General features: G+C 45.9%; 1 protein-coding gene across 1 annotated transcript in view; it reads left to right on the top strand.

Annotated features, from left to right (window-relative positions):
- LOC8036132 (S phase cyclin A-associated protein in the endoplasmic reticulum) overlaps positions 1–22,986 on the top strand; it is a 126,068-nt gene that overhangs the window by 24,370 nt on the left and 78,712 nt on the right. The window contains exons 14-21 of the mRNA XM_042288939.1: positions 276–418; positions 1,116–1,197; positions 3,885–4,040; positions 7,877–7,978; positions 9,694–9,824; positions 9,916–9,981; positions 11,708–11,947; positions 16,259–16,382. Of these exons, the coding sequence (XP_042144873.1) occupies positions 276–418; positions 1,116–1,197; positions 3,885–4,040; positions 7,877–7,978; positions 9,694–9,824; positions 9,916–9,981; positions 11,708–11,947; positions 16,259–16,382 (1,044 nt within the window). The remainder of the gene's footprint in view (positions 1–275; positions 419–1,115; positions 1,198–3,884; positions 4,041–7,876; positions 7,979–9,693; positions 9,825–9,915; positions 9,982–11,707; positions 11,948–16,258; positions 16,383–22,986) is intronic.

The raw sequence follows: 22,986 nt of genomic DNA, 5'->3' as shown, positions 1-22,986 counted from the left end.
CATTTAGTGGAGCGTTGTTTTCGTAGGCAGGGCTCCTCTCACTGTTCTCACTGAATTGTCTTGACAGTTTGGTCAGTTAGACTTTAACAGCATGATCTGTTAGTGAGCCAAAGAACGGAATAACGAAAGGGAGAGACAAGGAGATTAGTGGCACAGTCATCGTCAGTCACAGCATTAGTCGTCGTTCGTCGTAGCACTTGCGTTGCAACAGGCCGTAGGGGCCCCCGTAGCTTAGCCGGAGGTGGTGCCGACATTGGGCCGACATTTGGGTGCAGGAGCGTCGTAAGGTGTTGGAGGCGGAGCGGCAGGCCAAGCTGCTGGAGATCAAGGAGAAGCGGAAGCTGAAGGACGAGAAGGTGCAGCAGCAGCAGCAGGAGAAGGAGAAGCTGCGTCAGAGCCTGCTCAAGCAGAAGGAGAGGTGGGCACTCTGACGGGCTTGTCCTTGTCCAATTCAAAGCCCTGTCTGTTCAATGATTGTGACGCGACCCAAACCATTGTTTCGTGAAATTGATGGGTAATGGATGGTTGAAATAGGTTCATTTCTGGTTGTCGCTGGGACAGTGCGTTTGAGAAAAAGAAGGGGACTCGGACAAGATGGATATTGGGTTTTTATTTTTTCTTGTTTCTTCTGGGAAGGGTCTGAGGAATTTGTTGGCTTCTAAAAAACACCTACAGTTGGACATTATTCATTTATGTATTTATTTATTTATTAGGATACGTATGTCACCTCAAGATGCATTATCATTTTGCAGATGAAACCCTTCGTCTTTGAGGTATCCGCAGTTAACAGAGGCTTTCGGTCAACTTGTGAAAGTCGGGAAACGTGGAAGAACTGAACCAGGAGGCAGTCATGGAAATTTGAATCGCACGTTGGAAGCTTGGGTTTTGTTTTATTGCCTAAGCATGTGAAGATTTAATTAATGAGTCTTTATTGGAGATGCTAAATAACGACTGTAGCATTTGTATTTAGGTTTCTTCATCCTAGTAGAATTTTTTACGTGGTTCACTGCTTGTTTAGAATACAGTATGAGAGTAAAAAACGGTTTAAATAATTGTGATCTAATTGACGAAGCTTGACAAGCTGGAAAACAAGAAGCTGCATGCCTGCCATGCAGGGAACGTGAGCAACGCCTGACGGCATTGAATGCAGCACAGCTGGCGACAACTGAAGAACTACAGAAGAAAATTCAACTCAAGGTGAGACTCGCACATATGCTGGAAGAGTGTGCAGGTTGTGAGGAGGGGGAGGTGAAGAAGCGAGTGCTTCAGAGGAAACGGGAAGGTGTGAAATAGTCGGGGTCAAAGCTGGGTCAAGTTTTAAAGGGACCCTGCAATGTCTAGTGCAGACTTAGTAGTCTTCAGCAGCCTTGTACGAACGTCCTCTGTTTTGAGAGCTGAGATGTTAATGAAGCTATCAATGTAGTTATTTTTTTAATTCAATGTCTCTCGTCTCTATGGTTGGCAGAGAGTCAAAGTTGCTGGCAGATGCCTTAAGCCCTGCTCGGACAACAGTTTGATCATCTGCGTCTGCAGACTTTTGTGTCTGCACCTGACCCGCATCTGATATATTGCGAAATTATTGCACCTGCATCCGATCCGCATCCACATGCTTTGTATCCGTGTCTGCAAAATTCAGAGCCACATCTGACCTGCATTCTTGGTAAATCGTAAAATGAAGCATGAATGAAAGAAAAAATGTGTCTGGATTGTAGCTTGTAAGCCATTTGCTCATCTTCGTCAGAATACAGCGAGTCATTTTATCGTATTCTGTTTTATCATATTTATACTATAAGTGATACATTTCACATCACTGGAAAGATGGTCACAGTTATGAGGTCGTTCTTAGAAATAAATTTTTGATATTTGTTTTCTTTCTTTTTGTAACGCTTACTTCTAGCAGATGCTTTTTTTTTATTATTAAGAAACAAATACTAACATTTTGTTAATTTAATTAAGTCAAACAATAAAGAAATAGGAGAGGAAAGGTGCTCACTCACCGCAGCGAAGTACTCATGCACATGATAAGATGCGAGCACGCCTGAGAAAATATCAGAATATTTAATCATAGCGTAACCTGCCATCGTTTTCAGTTTTAATCACGAATCCGCAACTGCGTGCTCCAGACCATATATTTGTGCTCAGAGGCAACTTTTTTTGACAATGAAGGTAATGGTACGGGCACGCGCACTCTCCCATGAAAAGTTGTTCACGAGTATAGCAGTAACTTGCAGCTGTTGAGAAAAAAAATCTGCAGACACACACCCACATACACACACACAAACACTTGTGTTTCACTTGTTGAGGAGGTTTCTTCTATTCTGGTGTGGCTTACAGGTCTTTGGTTTTCTTTGCCCGAAGAAAATTTTTCGCCCATTTCCTGCCAAACAAGAACACGCTTTCCCGGGACGATCAATGCCCCTGCATTTTTTACTTTCTATAGGGTTAGCATTTTTAGCGAGATGTAACACACCAAAGCAATCTGGTGTGAATCGTGTGTTTTTCGGCGTAAAAGAATATTTTCTTCCCGATTGCCACCTTTTTTTTTAAGAGACTAATTTGCTCCCGCAAAACATTCGATGATGCACTTCATAGTATCACTCACTCATTCATTGTACACTCTGCAATCGCACACGTTTATGGGTTTCCCCGACAAAAATGTAGATCCTGACCCGTGGTTATCCGCATTTGCTGTCCCTAGTATTCTCATTCTGTCCCGAATCGGCCAAATTTGATTCGGTTTTACCCGCATCCGCCAGTCGACTGCGGATATCCACGGATCATCCGCGGGTAACCCGTGGATATGCAGGGCACTACAGATGCTTTATTCTTATTATAAGACAATGATATTTTCCACCTGTTTGTTGAGGCCGCAAGTTTCAAAAGGTTGAAAGTGATCACCCACATTTGTTCATCCCATTAAGACTACTGAATGTTAAGTTCATTGCCGCTTGTTCTGCTTGAGCCGCTGATGGGTGTTTCTCTCTTAACTGTAGGGCCCTGCATATTTGCGGGGTACTCGCCGATCATCCGCAGATATCTTTTTGTTTTAATCAAATTTTTTCACTTAGGCTCATTTCAGCTAAACATTTGTTTTTTCTTGTTTAGCTGATAAAAATGCAGATATGTTGCCTGTCGACCACAATTTCACAAGTATTCATTACATTCTACTTTGTGGGGTTTAGGACTTGTACTAAGATAAAATATTGAAACATGCGTGTTTTGTATTTCATCTTCCGGGGGCAACTTTTTACTAAAACAGAAAGCTTTATTAACCTTTTTAAATTGCTTGTCTTAAAAAAAAAAAAATTTCAGCTCACTTTTTTTTTACACTTGAGCATTGTAATAAACCGTTGCTTTCTTTCTTGAATTGAGACTATGCAAACTTTCCACGTGGTCTTATAACTATACAATGGATTTGTTTGTCAGGACGTTCGGGAGAAAAGAGATCATGCTTTTCTCACTGCAAAAATAAGTTACAAATTGCCAAACTATCTCCTTCAAAATGTAGCGCCACCCGTAGGAACCAGGAGCGAGTTTTAGAAATTTACCTGTATGTAATTCGAAAGTCGTAAGTGATTTTCTGTACCTTTTAGCGAGAAAATTGCTGCCAATGGAGCCACAAATACAGGGACATGAACAGCACCTGCCAATGAGAATGGTCCCCATTTTCTAATTGAAAAGTTTCATAAATCACTTACGACTTTCGAATCAGTTAGCTCTGAAACTCTGGCATCTGGCCTTAACCACTAGCAATAGCTCTGGGCAGAACCCGGGCGTCGGGTGACATGCAGTTTGTTTTTGCAGGGGAAGAAACACATTTTTTTTTCTTTCAAACACTTGGCATAGTGGGAATGACCCTCTGATTCCGCCCCTTGGTTCGACAGCAAGAAGAGAGTGCACGGAGGCATGAGGAGAACATGGAGCAGATTCGGCTCAAGGCGTTCGAGCTGAGTGTTCGCAAGTGTTCATCCAATGACGACGCCGCCCCGCGCCACGTGCCGTACGAGACGAAGAAAATCTGCTCCCTCTGCAACGTCCTGGTAAGTGCCGCCGTCCAGCAGCGGGAGCACAGTTCGAACTGGAACTCGCGCCGTCGTCGACCGAACACCAGTTCTGGCGAAACGTCGATGTGGCACTCGTGCCCGGGTTTCTGTGTTTCCGGGTAAATTCATTAAAACCCGAAAAACATTCGCCGGTAAAACATCTTTTAATTCAGATTTATGCGAAAAACTAAATTTGGAGGTCACGATTGCGAGAAAAAAAAAAGTATTCTACAAGCAAGTAAGTTTGGTCAGAGCGCGGGGTCAGCGGTCCTCTCGAGGAATCCTCCCCAGATTCTTTCCAAATCTCGTAATATCAACGAAAGAAGGTTCAACATTTATGCAGTCGAGGTTCGTTCGGGAGGACCGGGCATTGTAATTCTTGGTCGCGACAAAACCCGCTGTTTTGGTTTCCAGTTGGAACTTCTCGGAGGAAGGTGGGGTTGCGATTTGATAACCTTGAGTGTGGAACGTGTGAACAGTAAAACTCGGCGCTGCTCGGCATTTGCTGCTCCCCGCTAGGCGCACCACAGGCGCTTCGAACTTCTTTATCTAAATCGACCATATGCGAGCGACGCGGCGCCGTGCAGAAGTGATGTAGGGACGACTGTCCCGGTTGCTACGACACTGCCACGTGGCGCCCGTTTTCATCGCTAGAGGTCGAACTTCTGAACTACTCAAGTGATCGTGATGAAATTTGCAGGGGAGATTTACCTTCAGATGTAGGTGTACTGTGCAAACTTTCAGCTCTCTAGGGCAAATTTACATACCTGCATAGGATGATGTGTTAAGAAATTATGATATGATATACATTAAGAAATCTATGATATGCAAATGAAGCTTTTAAGCACCATTTTGACTGCTTGAATATAAAGAGGGGGATATGGGACCTCGGGCTATCTAGCTTTAATAACTTAAATGTAAATATTTCAGAAAGAGTTATTACCTCAAAATATGAGATGCATATCTGTCTTATGTAAATTTTTGAAAACTTAGTTTTTTTTATCACTGAGGACTTCAACTTGAAACAAAATCAAGTAGATAGCCTGATTCCTTAGTAAATTTCAGTTCAGAAACATCTTAATTGTGGTATCAGAATACTTTCACCTTCGAACAAAAGATTCCTTCGTATGAAATTTGCAGCAAAAAGTGGAACTGAGAAAAATGCATTCAAACATTGAACTCCTTTACTTTGTTACTGCCTCACAATGTGCTGAAAATATTTTATTTCAACGTAACTATTTGGTGTATGATTAGCAAATTTGGTGTAAGGGTGTATAATTAGTTTCCAAAACTGAAAACCTCAAAATTGAAAAATAAAATTTTTCAAAAAATTTTAAAATTTAGGTTTATGTCCCCCCTTAAGATTTCATAGCAGGGAGGGGGCAGCTGAGGCTTCTAATCTCATCACTTCACCTCTTGCAGCAACAAGGAGGGGCAGTGGAACAGGATGGGAAAAAAATTAGCATTCCTGCGACTGCATCAATGAGTTCAGCAATTCTAAAGTGTTCTTTTTTCAAGTTTTGTCATAGGTCAGTTAGTATTACCAATGGCAAGGGTGATTTCTTATAAATTTAGCGTATTGCTATTTCCGGTTAATATGTATTTTTTCTTTTTTTATCTTAGAAATTTGGGAGCATAGCAAATATTAAACTTCCTCTTTCTGAGAATTGAGAATCTAACAAAAATAAACTGCCTATAAACTCTTGACTAAAAAACCCCCGAGACTGGGACGAGAAGGGACAAACAAATACAAAGTCTGAAACACAGCTGGACTTTATTCAACCACGAATGGGCTTATATAGGCATCAAATCCTACATAAAACACTAGAGACTAGAGAGGGGGAGAGAGGGAGAAATGGAGAATTTGGTGCCACAAACACTACAACAAAGAAACCTTTGCAATAGAACTGAGGTGCAGTGACCTCCTTTATACATAAAAACAAAAGACCGTTTTTTTTTTTTTTTACGTTTTCTACATTGACAGTGCCCCCAAGAAACCCAAAAAGAAAGGCGTTTCAAGGATCACTCAAAACACACACTTTTCTGGCAAAAGCTGGAACACTATAACAGGAAGGAGGCAACAAACCAAACGACCAGGAATCCAACACAAAGTGAACTGATGTTGATAAAACTTTAAATCTGATAAAAGCAACCAAAACCTCCTAGGCCGCAACGAAACACTTGACCTAACGCGCTAAGGCACCAAATTTGTAGGAACTTTCTCTGTTCTGTGTCCAATGTGAGGGATGGCTTATTTACCACATTCCCATGATTCATGATTGCGGTCCCAGTCTCGGGGCTTTTAGTCAAATGTTTAACCACCACCAGCTCGTTTGTGCCCTAACCTTTTTTTTTCACTATAAACTCTAAATTTTTGGCAAAAAATTAACTTTTAATAACGTCCTCTGAATTTCACGAGAAATATACTCCGGAAACATGGAATCCTACTCGTACCTAATCTGTGCCTTGCTAATGCTGGCCTCTTGGGGATGATATGGAAAAGAAACCAGTAAACTCAAAAGCATGCTTGCATTTCTGTATAACCGGCCCTTCCCCGTGGCCAAGGTTCTAGGTGTCCGAGACGAACCACACAAAGGAGCAAAGGCCACAGAAGCTCCGGTTTGTTTCCTAAGGAAAGTACTCCTGGGTTAACATTAAAACGAGCGTGTTGGTAAATATACTTAAACAATTAGAAAGAATAAACACAAATTCGGGACGAAAACAGACGCATACAACTGAAAGAGTTGTATGCGTCTGTTTTCGTCCCAAATTTGTGTTTATTCTTTCCGATAGTTTAAGTACTCCTGGGCTTTTGCTTGTGGGGTGGATGAACCTCAGTGTTCGTGAACAGTGCCGGGTTTGAATCGCTCGAATCGAGTGACTTTGACGCCTTTTATTTCCTACTTTCTCTCCTCTTAAATCCTCTCGGCTAATCTCCCCATCCCCCCTCACAGAACAGCCTATAAGACCGGGAAGGTTAACTTCTCCGTCTTCCCGTTCCGTTCTTCGAGCACCATGGCTTTGTTATCTAGCGAGTGTGGGTGCACATGTGGCCAAAGAGTGTGCAGGAAGCGAGTGAGACGAGAACAAGCGCATGTTACCGAGGAGACCAAGAAACGCGATACACGAGAGTCAAAGCTGGGATGCGCGACTGCGACACATGAACTTCGCATTCCATTCCTGCTCAAGCGCTAGGTTTGGCAGATGCTTTCTTTGAGACGTGCTACGCGTGACAACGTTTGCGCCCTCCACGCATAACATATATACCAAATTCGCCTGTGCAGCATTGCTGTGAAGCAATGCTCAATACATTCTCTGTATGACTACTGCCTTGACCATGCTAAGATAAGAAAGGGGCAAATTTTTATTTTTCATTTCAATTTGAATGTTTTGTCTTGTTCCATGTAAAATGATCTTCGAGCTTTTTTGTTCTCTAAATGCCTTGTAATGCTGCAATTAAATTGACACATAAATGGAGCTTCTTTAAGAGTGACTGTTTAAGCAGAATTTCCTAGCAGAGTTTCTCTTAAGAATAAGGTTTTTCAAAAGGGTAAATTTTGACTATTTTACTGATGGGAAGATTTAACCGTCTGACGAGTTGGTGGCAAAAATTGGGTGTGAAAGTCAGTGAAGTTGTCTTTCCCATGGCTTAGTCAATCTCAGTCTTGAATATGAAGCAGACATAATAGGAGAGCACAAATCTGTGCCACCTTCGAGAGGTCACTTTTTCTCACCTCAAAGCACCATTGTTGCTTATCTAGAAGGGTGCTGCACAAGAACTTTCGAGTTACAGCCGGATTGCCGCGTGCTCAATCTGGCATCGCACTTTGCAGATTGGTTCGGAGGTCTACCTGCTGAGTCATTTGCGAGGGAAGAAGCACCAGGAGGCAATCCGTGAGAATTACGATGGTGAAGCCCCGTCTGTGGAGGAACTGGTAAGTCTTCAATCAATCGATCAACCAATCAAGTAATCCATCGAGGAATTAATATTAAACTAATTAGATTTCTTTAACTCATATAAAATGCTGATGTGAATGAATGAATCAATCAATCATGCAATGAGTGAAATAAGAAATGAATCATTCAGTCATCAATAATTTATTTTACATCAAACATTGATATAGACTGCTGGGGAAAAACGTCAAGGTGCTCTCTTAACAAGGCCTCTGCAGCCTTTCATTGCTAACCTACAATGGTCTTTGGTTTCTTTTACACATCTTGAAGTTTATGGTACGAAACAGTAGGTAGACATTGCTGTCATGTCCCATTCATGAGTTATTTTTTGAACCACACAGATTGTAGTACATGCGTCTTGAATCCAAAACACCTTAAAATAATAGTGTTGTGTGAATAATCGAGCTTTCGAATGGTAATTTAGAATTATGCGCTATTCAATATTTGATTCGAGGTGAAATGCGATATTCATACTTTTTCAAGTGTTGATCGTGGCGGTAAGCCCTGTTGAGTGCACTTCTCGCCGAGCACCCGTGCACTGCGGAAAAGCAATACCCGCAGAGCTCGTGGGCACTGCGGGTATTGCTTTCCCACAGTGCACAGGTCCTTGGCAAGAAGCGCACTCAACGGGGCTAACCCACCGCGAATATGCAAAAGTATGTTAGGCAGCAATGTTTTTACAGCTCGCATTCATCATTTATGCTTGTTTTTGTTGTCAAATTTGAAATAGAACAAAGAATATTCTCATATCGCTAGCAGATTTATGAATCTCCTCAATTAGAATAGCTGTGGCAAATGTGTCGTTTGCTTGTCACAATTCATGAATATAGTTATATTAAAATTAACTGAGCTTAGAAGTGGATGAGTGGAAGATTGGAAACAACCATCATAAGTTCAGCTGAATTTTTATTTAAGTATGGTTCGCAGTAGGAAAAGACTTGAAAAAACAATTTGATATTCAATCAAAAAATATTCGGCCAAAAACACTATTCTTTTTGAATTCGTTTCAAACTCAAAATCCACTACTCGCACAATAACTTAATGTTTATCAGTGTGTAAGCCCCTTTTATTGTTTTCATAAAATAGATCTGATGTGTATGTGCTGCACATATATTTGCGATTGATGGTAGTATATTGGGGAGTTTCTGATAAAGAAAACATTGTAGTAGTTGTGCAGACCAATACTTGGCATTGAAATTCTGACATGAAATTTGATAGCTACTTGTATTATTTGTTTTTGTGAGTCTCTGGAGGCCCCATGACTGCAATCACCCAATGTTTTGCAAAGGAGGTTGCTAGGAGGGAAACAAAGTCTATTAGTCATATCAGCACATGAGCTGGAATTAAGTGGGAATTTTTGGAAAACCCTTATCAAACACCCTTCTCTAGAATTCCTGATTGGCAAGGACTTTTTTAGATTTATATATTCTTGTGTTACTTCTTCGTTTTGACATTTGTACTCTTCACTATAATTCCATTCATTACTGTGCATTGGAAGATGCTTCTGATGAATGTAAATGTAGTGAATGCAAAGAGTAATATGCATAAATCTTTACAGGTATTGTAAGCTGCGTGTGCCAGTTTCTAAAATTTTGGGAAAGAATCTCTGATTTTGTTACGTACTAATCCAATCATGATCAAGTAATCTAGCCATTTTGCAAAAATAATTTTTCCTCCCTATTTTTTTTTTTTACAGGAATCGTACAACCTGAAACACATTGTGGATGCGTCGGCAGATCAGCTGGATCCGAGCATAGCGATGGACCGGGAGCGACAGAAGGCCCACCGCAAGCGCTGCAAGAAGCTCAGACACAAGATGAGCGCAAGGTGAGAGGCGTGTGGCCCCCTGTCGGCTGGATCCGACCTCAGTAACAACGAGCCTCTATCCAATCCGACGCATTTTCTCGCTTTCGTGCAGGGGCCGACTCTACGAGAAAGCGTTTGCAGAGAGGCCCAAGACCGTGGAATCGAAGAACAAGATGAGGTGTGTGTGCTTCTGGCAAGTCCTGCTCTGCGAACATAATACAAAAACGGTGCACAAATGGGCTAGATATAGAAAGGAAACGCAGGACAAACAGGTACCGTTTTTCGTTACCGTAAGATATTGGAGGAGTGCCCACCCCACTCTCACTGAAAACTGGGTTAATCTAGACGTGGGCACTTGTCCGGTCAAATAGAGCGCTCAAAGGGGTCGTGCAAAGAAAATAGATATGCCCGGACTTAATTTTATAAAATTAATGAGACCTCAAAGATCCTAAATCCCAAATATTGCATCCACATTTTATAAACCGTGTTTGAAAATCGGGTTTCTTGGGGTGTCTGGAACGACCATGCGACACTGTTGGCCAGCTTGAGAAACAAAATGTGACAAAAATACCTGTGTAAGGTTGAGGATATACAGTAATCCCTCGTAACGAAATCGCTTCTTCCAAATTATCGTTTTTATCGAAGTTCAACATGATCCCGACTGAAATGCATGCATTTCGAACCGGATTATTCGAAGTGTATTGGCGGCCGGCCACGCTTATTATGAAGGTCGAGGTGCCGTAAGCATGCAAGCCTACACGGAGACGCATGGACACCTTTGTGTTCCCTCCCCCATCTCCACCAAGCTAAATGGGAAACTGGGAAAACGGTTAACAAATAAACAGAAGAGATGGGTGATGAAGGGCAAAGCGCCGCTTCCGATGTTGATGCGCCGACGCGGGCAGGTAGCGGCGGGAGCAGCATCTACATTACAATACTACTCACGGCGCCTGCAGCCAACGCTGCCCAAGCCTTGTCTGAATCGGGTCAAGGGAGTGTGTATTGTTATGTATGGAAAAAATAAAACTATGGTTGTCTCCCAAAAGTTTACAAGGTTTTCTTTGACGCAAAAAGTAAACCTCCATAATATTTCAAGAGATAGCCCACCTAGAATCAATAGCAAATTGAATGAATATAAGGGGTAGGCTAACTTTCGGTGTGGCATAAAAAAAGAGTTGAAAAAATGCTAGTTTTAGATTCTGTTACCCTCGAAACTTCCAATAGCAGGAAGTGGCGATGAACCAAAGACAACTGCCCTTCCCAGTCAGCAATGTTTGCTTACCTCCTGCCATGGCTAAGTAAAACTGGTTTTGCTGAGGTCACCATTGGTCGGGTCCCCTTAATTACTGGAAGTGGGCTGCTTTTGGCATTTCTGAAAAAAATAGTGAATCATGGGGAAAATAGGGGGCGGGCTATCTTTAGGGGTGGGCCGTCTTTCGGGATATTACGGTAAGGATCGCCGAACATTCATTCTCCACCCAAATGTAGCACTAGCTGTCCAAACCACATGCCGAATTCGCACGACTAGCCGTTCTTTTATCCAAAAGTCGCGATTTCCTGAAATTTTCATTGGGAAAATGGTTGCCGAGAGTCCCGACCGAGCCCTCAATATACGTAGAGATGAAAGACGGCAGTTACCGAAAAGGGGCGAGAGCGAGCCCCATTTTCTTGTTAAAATTTCGAAAAAAATTACTTATATACCTTTTGATTGAGATAACGGTTCTGAAACTTAGGCATCTGGTTCAAACCGCCAGCCGAGAACGAACGTTCGGCAACGCATAGTTCGTTCTTGCAACGAAACAAATGTCGTCAAGTTTTTTTTTCGGGACACCTAGCTTCCCGAAATTCGTTAACCAACAAAGCTCTCGGTGCCTGAGAAAGGTTTGTTGTTCCGTGTCGCCCAGGCTGGCCAAGGCACTGAAGGAGATAGGACGCTGCCTGGGCGGCCAGGGGCAGGGCCCCTGGGACGGCGCTCTGGTGTCCGGTCTGGACAGGGCGCTAGGGGAGCTGGAGCGCGCCCTGGTGGTCGGCAGCGCCGCCGACGCTGACGCTTTGTGCCACCTGGGCGGATTCTCGTCCCTGATGGAACTGCTGGGTTGCGTCCTCAAGGCCACCGCGGAACTGCCCACCGTGGTGCCCTCTAGGTGCGATTAACGTTTGCTCATTTGTTGGATGTGCACTTCAGTTCCGGCGACTGCTCCTTCACCTACCGTAAAATACCGGGGGAGCGGCCACCTTGTTTTCACTGAGAACTGTACAGTATAGACCACTTACAACGTAACCGCTTATAGTGCGGGACCGGGTATAACACGGCTTTTTTAAACATTCAAAGGTTCGCCTCCCATAGAACTCCATGTATTTACATACCGCTTAAAATGCAGGCGCGCAATGGGAAATACCGGTTATAGTGCGGTTTCTGCCACAGCCCGCCGACCGCGCCGACGCAGCGAGCACGCTTCCCTGTGCGACACTAGATAACGGCGCGAGCCGCAAACGGCACTCGCGGGGCAAGGAGGTTGCTCAAAGAAACGGGGAGAAGCGAAGAGAGAGGTTTCAGTCGTTTCAGTTGCCATAGCGACGGAGGAACGCACGCACGTGTCGTTCACGTGCGTGCGTACCTCCGCTGCATTGGAATTTGGAAACAACCGCAACGACAGACCAATCGCAGGTCGAGGAGAAGTGATCGCGAGCGTTGCAAGCCGGTCTGCCGGTCGCGGGCCGGCTGCTTCTATTGGCAAACATGGCGTCGGTTTCGGTAGAAGCTCATCGTCCCGCGTAAAAGCGCTATCCTTGACTGTGAATTTTCGTTGTGTGTCGCTATGATAGCCCAGCACGTACTAGAAGGGAAGATCCACCTACTCGTGCGGCGATGTTGTGGCGGCACTCTCAAGACGGCCGAAACGCCCGTGTCGTCGTGTTTGTTTACTTCGATTACAGTGGTGCTTTCTAAGCATTTGTGTTTTCAAACATCGCCCGGATTTCTTATTTGGAGCATTTCATGCCTGTGCTCAAGTTGAAAGTATTACATCCTTTATACGGTGCGTATAAAGGATGCGTACATATAAAGGATGCGAATTTTCACGCGTTTTCATCGCCGGAGAAAAGTGATTAGGGTTAGCAATCCTGAACGCTCGCAACGTCCGTCCGCAACCCGCTACGCCGTTAAAAGGCTGCGCCAGGCAAAAGTCGCTCATTTCTTTCAAAATGCGTGACACACTTGAGAGAAAAGTGTACTAGCCTGGTGAAATAAAGACTTTCCTCAAACAGCTTTATTTTTCATCTAACATAAAATAAATTGTTTTACAAAGGTAAGTTGTCTCATGGCGTGTATTTTGGCCTGTAAAATTGGTGTTTTGGTTATAGTGCGGTACCGCTTATAGTGCGGATTTTCGCGACTCCCGCGGCATACGTTATATGCGGTCTACACTGTATTAAGTTCATTCAGGTAGAGGGGCTTGGAGCAATAGACTGGTATCCCGTTCACCAGGTAAAAGTGACCCCATTTGTCTGCTGTTATGTTGTTCAGTTTGGACCACTGGACACATGGCCGTACTAAATCCTGAGGCTTTTATGCAAAACTGAGCCGAGATTTGTGTTTTGCGATCGCTGTAATAAACACAATAAACTATTTTTTCAATACTGTTAGCCCCGGAGATCGGTGTCTAGCTTAGATGAAGATCCAAAATACAGCACCGCTGCTGACGGCATCTAGCGGAGGCATTGCAAAGCTGCCCGAGTTTTTGTCGTAAAAGCACATTTTGGACTTAATAGAATAAAACATAACACTTCTCATCGGTACTGTTATTAAAGATCAATAAGCAACCTTTTGTGCGTGATACTTCGTTAAAATCCAGACGTAAAATTATAAGATCAAATGTCTTCTGGTGAAAAATGTGCCACATGGCTGTGGCCAATTGGGGGTCACTTTCAGCTGCCAGTTTATCACTCTAAGGCCCTCTACCTCATTGGTTAAGCTAGACATGGGCGCATGTCTGGTCAAGTCGGGCGGTTAACGTATAGTTTGCAGAATTCCTAAGTTCAGGAAATGTTAATGTTGGTCGCTTGAACAAAAGGGACGCTTCTGCAGTACTTTACAATATACTTTGTTTCAGCTCGAGTCTTGGCGCAGCCGACGCTACGAGCTTATGGGATCAATCAAGTGGCGTCAAAAGCGCAGGTCACTAGGCCTTTCCTGTTTATGATCGGTTCAGGAACACCATGATGGTGCACTTTTGACGCTGTCTAATCAGTCCCATCAGCTCGTAACGTCGGCTACGTCTGGACTCACGCCGAAACGAAGTATTGTTACGGTGACTGGCAATGCCGTTCCCCTCTCCCTCTCCAATTCAGTTCAGTTGCTTGTGAGACACACAGTGCCTACCATATTTTCCGGACGATGGTCCACAAATTATGCATGCGTAGCTGTTTTGCAGGTAGTCGTGCCTCTCAACTGTAGCATACATCGGCTCAAGCACTCCGCTCGAGTGTTTGTCAGTTGTCAGGTCGTCTTGTTTCTGCGCTACACTTCCCCCCACCATGTAAAAATTCGCGACTCGTGCGATAGAGAACAAAGTCCTAAAAGTTTGCCGGCTGAGAGAGCGTCGTGCGAGGCTACAGGTTTATGGGAAAACCAATGCTTGAAGTCTCCCTTGGTGCTCCTATGTCTAAAAGTTGGTATTCTACGTTGTGGGGGCTATCTAAAGGTGCAGACCATACGAGTATTTGGTTTGTATTTGGTGATGGAAATACCCGCACTGGCACAGGTATCGCCAGTGGGGTTGTCAAGACCACACTGTGTCATGCTAGGCGAGAAAGCGAGAAAAGCTGTTTGTTAGCACATTCCTTTGTCCCTCGGTGCCATCTTGGCTGATGCGCACGGTACCTGCGTTTGAGCGGACACTATGAATTAAGTTCGATTTTGATGGTAGAAACATTCACACTTTGCAGTTGTAAAACCATTACTACGGGTAATTTAGTGATTAAGGGTGTTTCGGGAATCACGACCGTGATGCCTTTGAAATGAATGAATGTTCACACTAAAACAGTTATGAAATAGTATGTCCTGAGTACCTGACTGTAAGGACACCTGAGTAACAGTATTTCTTTTTGCACTAGCAGATGATTATGTTTTTAAAGTGGTAGTTTTATAGGGCCAACCAACCTCAGGCACAAAATGTGTAGGTTGGTCAGTCCTGAAAGGAGCTGTGCAACAATTTCAGTGCTTTGCTTAAATAATTTGGGAGTTGGTGTCTCGACCTTTCTGAAGTAAAGAACAGAAAAACGCTTTTCCCTGCATGTCCTAGTTTTAGTTTAAAAAATGGACAGAGATTGAGGTTTTCGGCACCTCTCAACTCCTTCACCACCTTCCGAGTCACGCGCTCTGTGACTCTCAAGGTTCCAGTGAAGTTTTCTCTCTAGAGCCATCAGTGAGCAGCGAAAACTCATCCGCTTGCGACCACGTGCTTGTGCAGCGCGATCAACATGGCAAAAGGAGGAAAGTGCCAACGTGCTTGTCCTGGTCCGGCCACCCCCATCCGGCCCTGTCCCCCTCCCCTCCGGTTCCTGGCGGCTGTTCACAGTAGCAGATAGAGCTGACGGTTTTGTGGACCTCGGATAGATGGCGCCACTAAAACTCCGTATAATAAGTCTTGTCGATGATACCATGTTTTTGACGCATTTATATATATGTTGGAACGACAAGATTTATAGAAAATTACCTTTTATGGAGCAGATATTTGCACAACTTGCCATCTTTTTACGAGTCCCCCATTGGCGTCACGCCGCGTAGTTCTCGTGGCCGCCGCTCGCGGCTGCAGGTCGGGGAAATATTCTCATTTTTGCCTCGCGATTACGTGGCGGAATCGCAACATTGCGAAGGAAGGAGATGTGTTTTCTGTCCTTTGTGACAAGATAAGCAATGTAAAAAGTAGAAGATGCAAATTCTTTCAATGTTAAAATCGTTGCACAGCTCCTTGTTGAAAGGAGTTGAAAGGGCAGGAAAGTGCGCTTCTCCTCTCGTGGCGATCCAGAAGATTCAGCGCGAGAGCTTTGTATCCAGGTGGTGCTGAAGAGAAGTGCGTGCAGCATCGCAAACTGACAATTGTGTGACGTAATCTGTTTTCATGCAAAATCCTGCCCTAGGCACCACCTGGATGAAGAGCATTACTCACCCTATAAAGCTACCGCATTTAAACGCGTTTGGCAAAATGACCAAACATGCAGGTTTCCTTTCCGTTGGAAAGTTAAACTAGCACCACTCTGAAAATGGTGTTCGCAACATTGATAATGTTCAAATTTTCGAACAATACTTAGTGTAGCTGTGAATCGGGCAATTTATTAAAGTTGCGTAGCCTTTCAGATTGTTTGTAACGTTTGCAAAAGCTCGTCGGGAGCACAGCTTGAAGCGGTACGTGTGCTCGTTCCTTATAGTGTACTTTCGAACAATCTTCTTTCAGATGCCTTGTTCGTGCATGCGTGGTGCTGAGGATAGCCTGCGAGAAGAGTGATGCTAACTGCAGCTACCTTGTGCTCAGCAATAGGGTGGGAGTACTCCTCGACATCCTCACTCATCGTCTCAACGTAAGTTCGGCTCTGTCAACACCAAACACAGGGTGTTCCAAGAAAACTTTACGGCGCTTTTTTTTTTGCCTCAAAAATTAACTATTTATTGCCAAACACTCATTCTTTGCCCAAATGTAGCACTAGCAGGTCGCACCAGATGCCAAAGTTTTAGAAATAACCGTTATCTTAATCAAAAGTTTTGGGTGGTTTTCTGCAAATTTTAAACGGAAAAATGGGCCAGTTTTCGTTAATTGGTGCCGTTCGGCTCTGTGTATTCAAGAGCTCCGTCGGCCGCCCTTTTCCCATTGAAAATTTCAGAAATTCACTTGTAACTTTCTATTGAGATGACGGTTAGTTGTGAAACCTTGGTACCTGGTTTGGGCCGCCGGCACTACATTTGGGCGGAGAATGAGCGTTCGGCGATGCATAATTTAATATTGGGTGAAAAAACCCTGTAAACTTTTTTGGGGGGGACACCCTGTAGATAGTGACGAATGTTTTACGTCCGGGGCCAGCGTTTAGTTGGAACTCGTGTTTTGACTCATTGAACGCGAGTCCCAGCCAAGCGCCGACCAACTCAGCACTTACGTTCACGGCTCTTTACCTAGGTGGTCATGGCCCGGCGCATGGGGAACATCTAATACATAGTCTTTTGAGCATAAGGTTCATATTAGATATATACTGAGCAGAAGTTGACAGCAGCAACAGTGTTTGAGCAAGGGCACTTCAAATGAGGAGGGCTTGTTTTATCGAGCAATATTCTCTGTGCAGTCTAGTTGCGCATTGGGGAATGCTAGGTAGGGTTAAGAAAAACTCGTGCACTAATAGCGATGTATATTGCGACAGGAGGACGATACATTGTGGTAACAAGTAGAGTAGTACCATATCGACCCGAATATAAGTCAACCCCTTTACTGGAGATCTCGCCTTAAATAAAAAAAATATTTGAACGTATAATTCTAACCTAATTTTTGATGAAATCGAGAAGAAGAGAAAACTTTCACACAGTTTTATCAACCCCCGAAATCTTCCTATACCTCCCATTGGGACTCCAATTGCAGACTGTGGCACCAAATCTCACCTGACGGGCGTTGGGTTTATACAAAACAAGAAATAAAAAATAAAGAAAATGGGTGCCGTTGTCATGGCAGTTGCCTGGTCATGGGAGAGGGTGTGAGGAGCCTTGTCCCTCCTCTCTCTCTCACCCTCAGCGACTAACTCCGAACGATCTTGCGTCCTATTGTCGCCGAAGTTAAGAGAAGCAGGAGCCGCTTCAAACTCTGAATGAGCTTGCATCCCATTGCTGCCGTCTCATTCTTCCACAAAGCAATGTCATGGCAATTTCTTTTTTTAGGAAAAAAGTGTGTTTTTACGTTTTTATCTAAATGTTCTACACTTCCTGAATGATTCCACTTGACTTTGCGTCGCTGGATTGAGATCGCCTTGGCAACAGTGCATGCCCAGTGATAGCCGCTTCTTTTTAAATTGTCAATCAATGAATGCAAAGTGCGCCCAGCTGCTGGTGCTTCACACCTTAAGATGGGTGACTTTTCACATTGCTGGTCCGAGCACGACTCCAAATTTAATTTGCAAGTTCTCTTTCTATTAGGCACTCTCTTTATACAGAAACAGACATTCACTTCATGGCACAATAAAGTAACAAAGTCTACACGAAACTACTATTCAAGTATTCACAGACCTGCAATCACACATTCAGCTTTGCCTTAATCAGCAACAGTGATTCGATTGCCACGGTATCTTGAAGGTTCCTTCTACAGCGCAAGCTTTCGCTCCACGCACGTGCTACCGAGCTGCAGTGCTTAACAACAATCCCCCCGTACTGCTCAGCCTAACTGCCCTGTTCCTTCTGACCTTCTATAATAACTCTACTAAAGTGTAGACCGCTTGGCGACTATGCAGATAAGCAGCAGCACGGCACCTGCTTGTATGGTACAGTGTAGACCGCATATAACGTATGTCGCGGGAGTCACGAAAATCCGCACTATAAGCGGTGCCGCGCTATAACCAAAACATAAATTTTTCAGGCCAAAATGCATGCCATCAGTTAACTTACCTTTGTAAAAGAATTTATTTTATGTTAGATGAAAAATAAAGCTTAGTTTGAGGAAAGTCTTTATTTCACCAGACTCTCAAGTGTGTCAGACATTTTGAAATTAATCAGCGACTTTTGCCTGGCGCAGCCTTTTAATGGCGTCGAACGGCGTCGCGGGTTGCGGACGAACGTTGCGAGCGTTCAGGATTGCTAACCCTGATCACTTTTCTCCGGCAATGAAAACGCGTGAAAATTCGCATCCTTTATACGGCACGCGCCAGTAATACCTTCAACTTGAGCACAGGCATGAAATGCTCCAAATAAGAAATCCGGGCAATGTTCAAAAACACAAATGCTTAGAAAGCACCATTGTAGTCGAAGTAAACAAACACGACGACACGGGCGTTTCTGCCGTCTTAAGAGTGCCGCCACAACATCGCCGCACGAGTGGGTTATCATAGCGACACACAACGAAAATTCCCAGTCAAGGATAGCGCTTTTACGCTGAACGATGAGCTTCTACCACGCCGTCTACGTCGACGATCCAAACCGACGCCATGTTTGCGGATAGAAGCAGCCGGCCGGCCGGCCCGCGACCGGCATGCAACGTGCGCGAACACTTCTCCTCGACCTGCGATTGGTCTGTCGTTGCGGTTGTTTCCAACGTTTCCAACGCAGCAAAGGCGGTGGAGGGACGCACGCACGTGAACGACACGTGCGTGCGTTCCTTCGTCGCTATGGCAACTGAAGCCTCTCTCTTTGCTTCTCCCCGCTTCTTTGAGCAACCTCCTTGCCCGCGAGTGCCGCTTGCAGCTCGCGCCGTTATCTAGTGTCGCACAGGGAAGCGTGCTCTCTGCATCGGTGAGTTGGCGCAGTCGCCGGGCTGTTCCGAAAACCGCACTATATCCGGTATTTCCCTTCGCGCGCCTGCATTTTAAGTGGTATGTAATTACATGGAGTTCTATGGGAGGTGAACCGGTGGTTTAAAAAAGCCGCGTTATACCCGGTCCTGCACTATAAGCGGTTACGTTGTAAGTGGTCTATACTGTAATATGAAACATGCACCAGCAAGTTTTTGGCGATCTGACACTGCATAACCCAAAGAAGGAAGCGGCCCCTATCTTTGCTTTTCGTCACTTGGGAAGCCAAAGAACTTGGCAATGCTGTTGTCACCAGAACTAGAGCACCACCAAGCCGAAAAACATGTTGTTTGCTTGGCGCACTGGCAGACGAAACAGACCGACGGCCAACAAGCCAACGCCGCTGCTTGCTGCCGCAAACCAAAAGCACCGCCGGCACAGGTACCAGGCGCCGTAAAGCAGCCGGCGCAGCACACAGCCAACGTGCAACTGGTCTCAACGGTCAAAATACAAGAAAACAACTGACCAATGAGAGCAGAGTAAAGGGGAGAAACTTTAGCTAACCAATATATTTGTTTCACCTTAGCAAGGTATACTTTTAAATCTGTAAACAGCAACAATAATACATGTCTCATCCTCTTTAACAAATTGTCCGGCAAAAACCAGAAGTTTTTATGTAAAACCCAACGAATAAGAGATGGCACTCAAATAGCTGATTGGAAGTCGCTCTAAGGTTTGGGGGGTTGGTTTTAGTTTGGTGCACTGCTGGTCAGCCTAGCTAAACCTCGCTCGTCTACTACGCTAGTCGTACCACCTTTATAATTTCCAGTTTCGATTAGTCTTGTTATTACGATTGTTACCATGCCTTTATACTAGGATTTTGATGTTTGTTTTGTAAACATCGCTATTCATGCCTTTATACTAGGATTTTGATGTTTGTTTTATGAACATTTCTATAGAACTTTACCTTTTCTTGATATTGTTCCTATATCAATTCCTGTCGCAATTTATACTTTAGGGAGTGTTTTCTAAAACAGTAAGTGAATTTTTGATCTGCAACGCTTAGAATTCTGCTTTAACTGTAACCCAACGGTAATCCTGTTCTAGCTGAAACCAAACGGTAATCGTAATATTGCCGCGCGCAGGGCTGAGAAAGCAACGCTCGATCCGGAACCTCCAGAAAGTTCTCGTTTATTCATGTACCGCACGCAACTTCTATCATTTATTCCTGCTTTCGTTTTCTAGAAAGTGCGTGTTCATTCTCGCCCCAATCACGCGACGCTTGAGCCGCTTTCGCCGAATCTTCGAGATAGCGACGCACTCAAGAGTGATAAGAGGCCGCCCGCGACCTTGTCGAGTCAGTTTCGCCCCAGCGTTCGACTCTGCTCTTTCGCCGACTTCGACGCCCGCGACGCTCTGCTGTTATCTTGTTTCCTCTTTTATTTCTTGGGCACAAGTTCGCCCCATTAAACGTTTCAGCTTCCTCAGTTATTCTTTGTTTCCTCTTTTGTTCCTTTGTGACATTTTTGGTGGAGGTGCGGGGTACCGCATGCCCGTGCAGCGTTCCCCTCCAAGGGCCCGCAGTGCAAGTCTGATTCCAAGCCCGGTGAGAAGCCTACTCTACGAGGAACCTACGACCCGATCCAGTCGCCGCACCCAAAGTCTACCCCCGGAATACGAACTTCTCCCACCCAGGACCAGGCAGCAAACGAGGCCGCCGATGGACAACCAGTCGTCGCAGAACCCGTCCGCCGCCGCCATCGTATACCTTCCCGTCGCACCCAGGACTCCAACGCCATTCCACGGGGAGGTCCAAGAGGACGTTGAAGATTGGCTGCAACATTACGAACGAGCTGCCCGCCATAACGCATGGACACCGGAGCAGTGCCTCCAGAACGTCTACTTCGCTCTGGAAGGCACGGCACGCACGTGGTTCGAAAACCACGAAGCGTCAATTTCGTCGTGGCAAGACTTCCAGGCGGAGCTTCGACGCACTTTTGCCAGCCAGCAGCGACGTCAGCGGGCCGAAGAACTTCTTCAAGCAAGTGGCCAAGGGCCAAACGAGAGCGTCACAAGTTTCGTCGAGGACGTTCTCCGCCTCATGAACCGCGCCGACCCAAACGCTCCTGAAGAGAAGAAGTTGCGGTTCCTGATGCGGGGCGTGAAAGAAAACATCTTCGGCGGCCTTGTTCGTAGCCCTCCGACAACAGTCGAAGATTTTGTCACCGAGGCGACGAACATCGAGCGTGCCCTGCAAGCCCGAGACAGCCACTACCAGAGGCTACCCGGCGTCAGCGCGGTTCCGCAGTCCCCTTGCGGCCTTGCCCACGGCATCCCGGGCATTCGAGAGCTCATTCGCGAGGTTGTCCGGGAGGAGCAGCTTCTGCCGACTGCTGAGTGCCCGGCCTCAATCTCCATTGCTGAGGCTGTTCGCGACGAGGTTCAGCGAGCGTTCCTTCCGGAAGCCCCTGTCACCGTGGCCGCAGCCGATGAGCCGACACTGACCTACGCCGCAGTGGCCCGACGACCGCCGCCAACTGCTCGTCATTACCCGGTGGCGCCACGACGAGACCCACCAACGCAGACGTACCCCCGACGAAACGACGAAGGACGTCAGTACGACCGCCGAGAACAGTCGGCGCCGAGGAAAACCGACGTGTGGAGGACAGTGGATCGACGACCCATCTGCTACCACTGTGGGGAGGCCGACCATATCTACCGCCGCTGCCTTTACCGGCAAATAGGGCTGCGTGGCTTCCATCCGAACGATCCACGTCCACGCTCCGGTGAACGACCGCGGGAGATTGAAGAATACCTCCGACGACTTCAGTCTCCCCCTGCAGCTCGCCGTGTATCCCGGTCGCCGTCACCACGACGTCCAGCTTCGCTGATGCACCGACCCCGACGTGAAAGCCTGTCGGGGGCCCCTCGCTCCTCGCCGGGGAAACTAAGCGTGGCAACCTCTGGAGGTGGAGTTGCCGAAGACGACCGACGCCAAGATCCTCCACGAACGTCGGACGGCCCCCACTCAAATACCACCAGAGACCGAAGCGACGCTCCTGCAACGGTGAAGAATAACCAACACGTCGTTATCGACGGCCACGACGCGTCGGCTCTCGTCGACACGGGTGCAGACTGCTCCATCCTGAGTGGGAGGCTCTCCCAACGCCTTCGGAAAGTGACGACGCCGTGCGATGGCCCACAGATACGGACCGCCGGTGGGCACCTCATCACACCAGTCGGGATTTGCACTGCTCGCGTCGAGATCCACGGTGAGACGCGCCCTGTCAAGTTCGTCGTTCTGCAAGACTGTTCGAGGGACGTTATCCTAGGAATGGACTTTCTTTGCGAGTATGGCGCCGTCATCGACCTCAGAGAAAACCGACTGACGCTCTGGCTACGAAAACCAGCTCCAGCGGTGAAGGAACCCAAAGCGACGTCATCCACGGTCCGAGTCCTCGCAGATCACGTGAACTTACCGCCGCGGTCGAGTGTTTTACCCATCGGGATCGACGAGGCTTTCTGTGGCGACGTTCTACTCGAGGGAAGCCTCCAGCTGCTTCTAGGAAGAGGGATCGGATCGGCGTCGCAAGGGGCATCGCGGAGCTCCAAGACGGACACACTGTTGCACTCGTAACAAACTTCCGACAGGAGGCTCAGCACCTTACGAAAGGCACCGCCGTGGGTCACGCCGAGGAACTCGCGGACT

This window comes from Ixodes scapularis, unplaced genomic scaffold, assembly GCF_016920785.2.
Source record: "Ixodes scapularis isolate PalLabHiFi unplaced genomic scaffold, ASM1692078v2 PGA_scaffold11__112_contigs__length_91849675, whole genome shotgun sequence".
In the NCBI taxonomy this organism is placed as follows: Eukaryota; Metazoa; Arthropoda; class Arachnida; order Ixodida; family Ixodidae; genus Ixodes; species Ixodes scapularis.
Note: the sequence above shows the minus strand (reverse complement) of the source record. Positions and strands in the feature narration are given on the sequence as shown.